The 10,327-nt window shown below is 38.3% G+C and overlaps 1 protein-coding gene across 1 annotated transcript in view; it reads left to right on the top strand.

Annotated features, from left to right (window-relative positions):
• LOC107728537 (neurocan core protein-like) overlaps positions 1 to 5,798 on the top strand; it is a 6,900-nt gene extending 1,102 nt beyond the window's left edge. The window contains exons 3-4 of the mRNA XM_016538742.1: positions 4,673 to 4,855; positions 5,118 to 5,798. Of these exons, the coding sequence (XP_016394228.1) occupies positions 4,673 to 4,855; positions 5,118 to 5,236 (302 nt within the window). The 3' untranslated portion in view covers positions 5,237 to 5,798. The remainder of the gene's footprint in view (positions 1 to 4,672; positions 4,856 to 5,117) is intronic.
• Positions 5,799 to 10,327: the final 4,529 nt, after the last annotated feature.

Genomic DNA, 10,327 nt, shown 5'->3' with positions numbered 1-10,327 from the left:
TTATTGTTTAAAAGAGGTGTCCTTTAAAGGACCTGTTCTCCGGTTGACCCTTGTGAACCCAAAGTGTCGTTCCAAACCTGTATGACTTTCTTTGTTCTGTGGATATTTTGAAGAATATTGGTAACACAACCATTTTGGTTCCCACTAGCTTCCATTATATAGACAAAAAAAAAATACAATGGAAGTCTCCCAATTTCGTCGGTCATCCGACGTGACGTCGAGAGTGACCGACTGAAAGGGAACTGAAACTTACCAACATTCTTCAATATATCACAAAATAAAAGAAAGTCATACATGTTTGGTATGACATGAGGGTGAATAAATGATAGCAGGATCTTCATTTTTGACTAAAATATTTCTATAACCAAGATCGATATTCCAAATCATTCCATTCCTCGCTTTCTTTTTATGTCACTCTGAACTTGTCATGTCAGTTCGTATGACTTCATTTTCACCAGCTCCCCGTTTCACCAAGTCATCTCACGTCTTTTCGCCATCAGACAGTGGCCTCAACAATAACTGTCACTCATTTCGTTCTGAGGATGTGATGGTGGGTCCTCGGGAGGGATGCGTGTTCAAAGCATCGATCATGACATGGCGGACATGACTGGTTCTCTTCAGCCACTCGTAGTCGTCTAGCTCTGACACAATCTGCTTCACCCACACCTCTATGGGCTCATTAGACTCGTTTTATCTGGTCATTTACATACAAAGCAGACTGAGGGTATGGAATCCGTCGGGTCTGTTTGCCCTAGCTAGATATAAAGAGATACCTCTGGTTCACAAGGGCCAACCGGAGAACAGGTCCATCAGAGAATGCCTCTGAGGAGGCCCAGACCATGAAGGACCTGCTCTGGAGAGCCAGTGAAACACGTTTCTCACTTCCTATTGAATGCCTGCCCTCCGTTCCATAATTTAATACTCAATTCATTATTAAAAAGTGTTTGAGCTTACGTGGTAGGCTGGCTTACGTGTTTAAGCTTACATGGTAGATTTCAATAGGATTTCAAATGAGATGTTTAACTGAAATATCTACATATTTAAACTAAATATTCAATTGAAATATTTATATTAAACTAATTATGAAGGTAAATGGTAAAATATTTGATTAAAAATGTATATTAAAAGAGATATATATTTTTTTAATTTAATATTTATCTATCCACAAATATAATATGAATTAAATTGTATTGAAATATCTGTATATTTAAACTAAATATTTAACTGAAATATTTATATAAATTAACAAAAATATTATATTTAATATAAATATTTAAATGTAACAAGTCTCATTAGCTTTCCAGAGCAGGTCCATCATGGTCTGGACCCCCTGAGAGGTTTTCTCTGAAGGACCTGTTCTCCTTTTGAAACTTAATACCAGAGTTGTTCTGTCATGGTCTGGACCTCCGGAGAGGTATCTTCTGAAGAACCTGTTTTCCAGTTGGTCCTTGTGAACCCAAAGTGTCTCTTTAGATTTAGACTAAACGATCTCTTTAGATAAACTAGACGAAAGTTCATAATTTCTCAGAAAATCTTCAAATACACATACACATTAGCATTGTTACTGTAACGGTGTACACAGGGGTTACTCCGGGCAGTAGCCACAGATTTGAATCGATGGTGTACTTGTTCAGTTTTGAGCAAACAGTCGAATGGCTGGCACACATACACAGCTCAGTCAGCTGTCATTTGCAAGACCACCTGGGAAACATTTCCAACCACCCCCACCACCTGCCTCGCTGTCCCCTTTTGTTCATCAGCCCTCCCCCAGTCATTCTATCATTCAAACTGTCAGCGCTATTGATCACGCAATCCCTCCAGCCTGGCCTTAATACAATAATACAATCCCTTAAGAACAGCGAACAATAGACATTCACATGATATTAACTTATATATGTGCTTTAAACAGATGTTCTGCAATATCAGTCGGTATGTTTCTCTCGTGATGTAATAGTTTTTATGCTGAGCTCCAGATTTTGCTGGAGGTAAAGATGCCTGAATCCAGAGTGTTGAGCACAAGCCTCAGGGTGATGCTGACTCAGTTGAAGAGCCCCTATCTGTGTCTGTGATATTGAATCACCTTGACTTTTGCCTGCCTGCTTTGATATTTGTATGAATGAGGTGAGATGCATCCTGGGGCATTCTGCACGGTCTGGTCGATATGATAGCGCTGCGATAAACCTCTTTCCTTTGTCCTCTGCAAAAATGCTTCAACTTCAACTCAAATAGGAAATCTGTTATCAGTCACTTCATATGTGCAAAGTAACCTGCCGCGTATAACATAAGATATATTAACAACATAGATTCAAATGTAAGGCAAATTCAAAAATTTTGGGTTTGTGATTCAAATATATAATTTATTAGATTAATTAATAAAACTAAAAAAAAATTTTATTACATTGCTTGCTAAATTAAAGTTTTTATTTTATTAATAAATGTGTTTTGTGTGTGTGTGTGTGTGTGTTTGTTATTTATTTATTTTATTTTGTAAATATATATTTTGTAAATGTTTGTTATTTATTTTCCATTTATTTCTTTATTTTTCTTTGTTTATTAACCGTAAGTATAAAATATATTTAATTTATTATATATAATATATAATGTATTTGTTACTCTTTGTTTGTTTTTTTTACTTGTTACTAAAACTTTTTTTTAAAAATGTTTTTTTCCATATATATTTTTTTCTTCTCAGTGAAGATCTAGAATAGAATATAGAATAAAGTGACATTCATACATTTTTAAGCATGGCTTAGTTGTCTGAATACTTTTTGAGGCCAGTGTATCTAAGAGTACAGTGTGTCCATGATTGAGTATTGATTTCATGGTCTATTATTTATTAATGATTTATTGCTGAATCAGAGCTCGGCTTGTGTGGATTGAGGACAGCTGCTCAGTGCAGGAGCGAGTGTTTTTAAGTGTGACATTTGCCTCCTGTCCTCAACCTAGAAGGTCATACCTCTTTCTCTCCAGACAAAGAAGCTCCCCACCATAAAAAACCGCATACAACAAAACTCATCAGGCTTACAAGCAGCCGCTGACTTCCCAGATCAATTCCAGCTCATACCGTCACTGATTAGGTGGCAATTCCTGCCCGTCCTGAGCAACAGATAACCTGCAGTTCCTTCCCAAAATTGATTCGATTCTGAAAATGCCGTGAAATCCTGCAAGGAGGTTAATGGCACGACTTGCTCTGGAGCGTTTGATAAAGAAAATCTTACTTGAAGGGGAAAAGCTAAAGTGCCAAGGCCATAAAGTCTGCCGGAGTGAAGACATTAAACACTCAAATCACAGGTCAGCTTTATGATGTTTCGCTGTAAATGAACAAGCTGAGGTGATTATAGCAAGCAGCTTTGGATTACAAGTTTGCTGTTCAGAGCGTATGAATGTACGGGGAGCTGTATACCACGGGCTAATTGTTTGTGTCTGCGCCCTGATTGGTTCCCTGAGGTGTTTACTGGCCAACAGCGACAAAAGAATAGGCGACTCCTGCATCTTCAGTCAAGCGATACGCTGAGTTTCAGCTCCGAGGGCGCCACCTAATGAACGAAAGGGGAACTGCAGCTCATTAAACCTGTTTAATTAGATAAATGTCACTGTGAGGCACTGCTGGAGAAGAGTATGTCACTAGACTGTGGCGCTTTAGGGTTGAATCTGACTACAACCATTTATTTCATACACCATGCCTGATATGTCTAGAGAAAAGAGTACATTTGAAGCCCATTTTACTTCAGAATTAAGTAAAACGTAATACGAGTATTCAGTGAAAAATGTCTAGTGGGAATTGATTGGATCTTAAAAAAAATAGGAAATTTATTTGTTCATGTATTTATTTACATGATTTTATATAGCATGTATTCTGTGCAGTTCACACAAAAATGAAAAACTCACTCATGTTGGTCCAATTCATCAGGAATTAATAGTATTTTAAAAAGTGGGATCTGTGTGACAAGGCTCGGGTGGATTCATTCATTCATTCATTCACTCATTTAATTTGCAATAAAATTCACAATGCATCACCAGAAAATATGGATGCCCAAAATATCAGTTATTGGCCAGGTATCATATTCTGTGATTGTCTCTGACGAGCGCGAGCCCTCACACATCACACGCGCTGTGTGAAGTACAGACTGAACGGATTGTCAACATCCTACCGCTGTATGGCCAGATGAGACGCGACTGGATAACTCGCTAGTAAAGTTTTGATGGATCAAAACTGCAATCAAGGTAAAGACGAATGCGGTGGCGTACAGGAATCGTACAGTAAGCACGCGCGAGTCCGTTGTAATAATGTGTGTATGAGCTCTTGACGCACTGATATATATAATTTTTAGCTTTCCCATCATCTAACCCTCATTAAATGTTAAGCTTTAAAAACACTAATTTCATTAGACTGTTAAATGTAATCTTCAGCAAATTTCAAAATGAATATCAGAATGTTGTGATGCCTAAATTCACTTTGTACCATTTAAAACTATTGATTTTAGTTTTTATGTGTTTTATTTTTATTTCATTTGGACAAGATAATATAGCCATTGGTTATCGGTTATCAATTACAACATTGAAAAATCTGACAGAATTTCCAAGAACATGTATTAAGAAAGAATGTTGATTCATTTGATGTTGATATAAGATTTATTTACATTTTCGTAATCCTACATTGTCTTTCTTGCAGTACTATGTGGAGCTCCGCCCACCGTGGACAACGCTTTCCTGATTGGTCGGAAGCGTTCTCATTATGACATACACTCTGTGGTGCGTTACCAGTGCGGTGACGGTTTCCTCCAGCGCCACATTCCCACCATCAAGTGTCGCGCCAACGGCAAATGGGACCGGCCCAAGATCATCTGTACGAAGTGTGAGTATCCCAACTTTATTCTCTAAATGTCTCCAATCTCAATCTCAAGAACCAAATGGCCAGACTCTTTATTTTTTATTTTTTTTGTCGATAATGTTTTGATTTGTCATGTTTATGTTGCTGTGTTTAGTTATACGGAATGGATCCATGTAATGTAGTAGATATGCAGTCAGAAGGTGGTTGGTTTAGGTTTTTTTGGTATCTCCATGTGGTCCTGTTCGGTTACGCAACTTGACTATTTTTATTTTTTTTGTATCCTCAGCAAGGAGATCTCACCGCTACAGACGCCACCACCACAAGTCCCACCACGAGCACAGAAAGCACAAGAGGCACGGTTCAGGAGGTCATCGAGGTCAACAGGAGGGTCACGGCCATTTCTAACCAAATAATCCCCTCCTTTCCGCCAGCCTTTCACCTAAACCTCCTTATCTTTGATATCCGACGGCCTTTCACCTTTCCCCCTTCTCGTCTGGCTTAGTCTACCCCCATTATGATCAGAGGGGCTCTGCTGGACCTCACAAGGACTATAACAATTTCACTTTTCCATCTCTTTATCTGTTAATGTTACATCTCATTTTAGTGGATCCAACATGAGGAAAGTTCTTTCGTACCTTCAATGTAGAAAACACTCTAGTTAACTGTTTATGTATTTTTACATAAGCATTAATTGAGCGGGTGGGTTGGTACTACATGTAAATATTGTATTTCATTTCAAAACGCGGGATCAAATCGAAACAGCCAGGAAATGCTTGGGATTGGTTAGCTTATGCAGTATTTCTTGACCGTTTTGACGTTGGTTTGCTCTTTGTAAGACATTAACCTAATTTATACAGTATTTCTGAGTATTGGTGTGTTTTGAGTTGAGAGGAGTGGTGCTCATCTGGATTTTACATGAAAATTAAATCACGCTCATGTCATTCCAAACCTGTATGATTTTATTTCTTCCGTCGAACACAAAAGGACATGAGTGACTGGCAACAGGAACTGTCAAATTTTTAAAAATGGCACCATAAAAATAGTTGTGCACTGTATTTGTCTCGTAAAACAGACCGAAGTTCAATCTAAAGCCATTACTCCATTGTAGCTTTCATAGAAATGTGACGTTTCATGTCAATGATGTCAAATCTGACAACTTAATGATGAACGAGATTTCAGATCCACATCGATGGAGTTTTCTGCAAATAATCATTTCAATTTTGCATTTTCCCTCACACAAATGTATCGAATACCTTCAGTATTGGTGTGTTTTGGGTTGCGAGGAGTGGTGCTCATCTGGATTCTCAGTGTAGAAACTGCACAATTCACGCAAAAATTAAATAACTCTCATGTCGTTCCAAACCCGTAAGATTTTATTTCTTACGTCGAGCAAAAAAAGGAGATGAGCGACTGGCTATAAATGAGCAATATCAGCTATGAGTGTGATATTGCGTTTATACAACAGTTTGACGGCACGAGTGTGTAAATACATAAGAAACAACAACGGTGTGTCTTTAAAAACCCTCTTTTGTGCAGAACTACTTCCTTCCATCAACTAAATCACAAGTTGACGGTTTAACAGCTGGGCCCAAGCCTCCGTTTCTAATTCGAAAACATCACTTTAGAACTATTTTAAGTCTAAACAAGTACATTCTTGCCTAAAAAACTCTTAAAACTACATTCCGTGACACGAAAACAGTATTATTTATAAAATTATATTGGATTTGGGGGTCCGCCATGACATTCACTTTGAGAAACGGTTGGAGTTCTGATATCACTTGAATATCGCACTCCTCTCAGCCAATCAGATTTGAGGACCAGAAAGAACTGTTGTATAAACGACAATAAAGCACCATGAAAGTATGAATTTAACGTCTGCTGAAACCATATGATAGAATTGTGTGAGAAACAGTCCGAAGTTATTCATAATCAAAAAGTTGTTATTCTATTCTGTCAAACTGGTGATGAACGAGATTTCAGATCTGTGTTGGTTTGCTTTTTTTTTTTGCGAATAATCATTTTAATTCTTACGCTTTCCTCATACAAACTAATCAAAAATCTTCAGAAGAAGAATATAGCTCACATGTGGTCATGCAAACCACTTTTATGAAACTTTTATGGTGCTCCACTGGAAAACAGCAGCTTGGACACTCTGCAAAGTATCTTCTTTTGTGCTCCACAGACAAAAAAACATAATACGGGTTTGAAATGACATGAGGTTAAATAACTGATGACAGACTTAATTGTTGGGGTCAAACTATTCCTTTAAGTCCTTAAACAGCTTTTAAAGAGCGATAATTAGAGGGATGGAAAGAGGTTCGACTTGCTGGTCTTAATTGCACTCGACTACATAAACAGCCTTGGGGGTCACAGCTATGCCCGTAATTAGCTTCTCAAAGTAGCACACTTAAGGAAGAAATAAAACAGGGATGTATTCCCATGAGTGGGATGTGAACGAAAACAAAGAATCCAGATGGTGCGATATCACATACGGGTTAGATGTTAAAAGTGCTCATGGGTAAATTTCAGAGGCAGGGATACCTCCAGCGCTGAAGATCAGGAGGTTAAAAAGGAAAGGCTCATGCAGAAGGAAGCCAGTTGAGAGGCAGCATTTGGTCTTCTGTTCTCCTCAGAGCAAAAGATGTGGTCTGGGCTCACTGAGGTTTCCAAAGGCACACTTTTTTTCATCCCCACCAGGTGCATGTCCTGTTTTTCAAAGAGTACTGCGACAGCTGACTCAAAAATGAGGACCACTCCTTATTCTCTGCCCTCTCAACTATCCTCTTTACCTTAAAAAAGGGCAGACTCTTTCTTTTTTACTGCGCATTTCTCTAATGCCGGGGGTTTGTGCTTATCTCTCACTGTTCCTCGCTCAATTTCCCAGTGAGATTGCAAACGTAGCCCAGTTTTCCACCAACTTCTTTTCAACGTCACAGCTCCCTCCTTCTCTACCTTTATCCACCTTTTTTAATAGCCTTTTTTTTTTTAATTCAAGGATGAAAAGCCAATAGTCTTAATATCTGAACAATTCATCTTTTTGTTCCAAGAAACTTAATTAATGTTGAGGTTATTGGCGCTTATTTTGATAAAGAAGCAATTGACTTCAAGAAAAGGATGAAAAGGATAAAAAGTTGTTTTGAACATTTTGAAGTTTAGTCAAAAACGGAGGAACATGCATTTGTAGTAAATTTCACAAAAACATCAATTTTGCATTCTTTTTATTTATATATGTGTGTGTTGAGAATTTTTGTTGAGAATTTTAAAAAATTTGATATATTATTTACTTCATAGTAATTTCAGAGTGGTTAATTTTCTTTAAAATAATGTCGCAAGGCAAAACAAAATCCACATCCTTAAAGTAAAATATCAACTTTTTTTTTCTTTCGATTTTGGGGTGAATAATGTCCTGTTCTGGGCAGGTTTCGTACAATTCAGTCTAATGCCCATGCATGATTTGCATCGAACAGGAGGTGCACCAGTGTTATGCAATTTGTCTGTCAAAATTGGAGTCTCATTCTGATACCCAGGATCCTAATAATCCATATTAGCTGCTAATGTACCTCTATATCACACTAATAGCTCTTTACAGCCCTCAGCTGAGGCTAGCGAAGGAACAATGTGGCAACTTAATTGTGAGCCTTGATTATAAAAATGAATCTCTAAACAAAGAATGTTCACAGCTGTCTTTTGGCGCCACCACTCGTCACACAGGCATTCTGAAGAACTATAAGAGGCAGCTGCGGGATTTTCTTGTGGCAAGTTTTCTGACTAATTGCCACAGAGCAATTGTTGTCCCAGAGGTTGTTACACTAGCTGCGCCACCTCTTTGTAGTTACATTCGTGGAACATCGTCTTATTTAGGCTTGTTTGCATGACTCATTCAGCCAGATTTGTTGAGATTCTCGCAAGAAGAATATGCAAAATACTCTCACAATAGCCTCCAACGGTTTGTTTGCTATCGCCTGCTGCAGCCGAGAATGGCGTTTTTCCATTTTGATAAAATGTTCATGTTGTATCGAGGCGTTAACCTTGTTCTTTTTTCGTATTTACATGATTGTTGGAGGTAAAGAGGAAGCTACGGCGGTGAGACAGGAGCACGATGTCCTCTGTTTAATCAGGACTGCAGGTAACAAGCCACATCCATCATCACCTTCCGGACTATCCGGACAAGAGTAGCACATCTGAATTTTTAGTGCGTTTGCTGGAAATGTCTTTGATTGGACGGTGTCAGAAAGGGAATTACCATGACAAAGAAGCCAGTTCAGCCGCCGGTGGCAGTGCGGATTGTTCTGGAAATCGTTGCTGCTTAGTATACTTAACCCGAACCTCCAGCGTTCCCTGTTCTCCTAAAACGTGCTTTCATAGTCCGCACTTTACCTCATATAAATCTGTATTGGCACATAATCTGTAAATTCCATCTCAGCCGGCTGTCATATCATTATATACGACTTTGTCATCATGCACGTCGTTTATTTGATGATAACACTGTTGGAGAGGACCTTAAAGAAGACTCTATGATACCGATTAATATGGTGGGGTCTTTAGCTTTACATTGATATGCATTTGGACTATGATGTTCCCGGACTTTTGTTATCTGAGTTTTTGTTTATATTTCCGAACCAAGCATATGAGACTTTTCCTGTATATTTACAGTTACAGCTCTTATTTCTGTTTATTTATTATTTGTTGGCTTGAAGGGCATCCCGTCGTTATTAATGACCTAGTATTCCCTCCTGTTACAAGCAGTAAATTCATTCCTCTGGCAGTAGCAAAACTACCTTGCGACAAAACCATAAAATCTTTTGACACCACTCCCCAGCTCGGTGATGTACAGTCTTTGTTTTCACTTCTTGATGTTTTCTTCTCATTTTTTATGTATGGATTTATTTATTTATTTTTCACTTTTTAAAAATGAAATCTGGATGTGTTTGTTGCTTAGAGTCCCTGGACTTCAGTCACACAGGCTTACTCTCCGTTCTCCGGCGCTAGGCAGAAAACGCTACTGCTGCTGCATCAAACGTCAAACACCATCTTCTACACTGAGATACTGTTGTTTTTTTTAAAGCATTTCCTTCACCGGGATGACCTGAGTCAGGCTGCGTGAATGTGGTCCATGTGTGTTATCCAATATTTATTGATGTTCTTATGAATTCTAGGTCTGTCCTTGTATTATATTCTTTACCGAACAAGTGGTCAATTAAAATCATTGGATGGGATCGGTAATGCCATTGAATTGGCCTTATCCTTTACAGTTTTTGTTGCAGATTACACATTCTTATGGGTATTTGCCATTAACTAAATGCGGTTCCAAACTTGTATGACTTTCTTTTCTCTGTAGAACACAAAAGGAGACATTTTGAAGAATGTTCATGCTGCTCTTTTCCATACAATGTACGTATATAGTAGGGGTTGCACCGACTAATCGGCTAGTCGACTTCAATGCTCTGCCATGACGCTTTAAAGGTACAGTTCAACCAAAAATGAAAATTCTGTCAT

Source organism: Sinocyclocheilus rhinocerous, unplaced genomic scaffold (genome assembly GCF_001515625.1).
Source record: "Sinocyclocheilus rhinocerous isolate Xijiao unplaced genomic scaffold, SAMN03320098_v1.1 scaffold1238, whole genome shotgun sequence".
Lineage (NCBI taxonomy): Eukaryota > Metazoa > Chordata > Actinopteri > Cypriniformes > Cyprinidae > Sinocyclocheilus > Sinocyclocheilus rhinocerous.
Note: the sequence above shows the minus strand (reverse complement) of the source record. Positions and strands in the feature narration are given on the sequence as shown.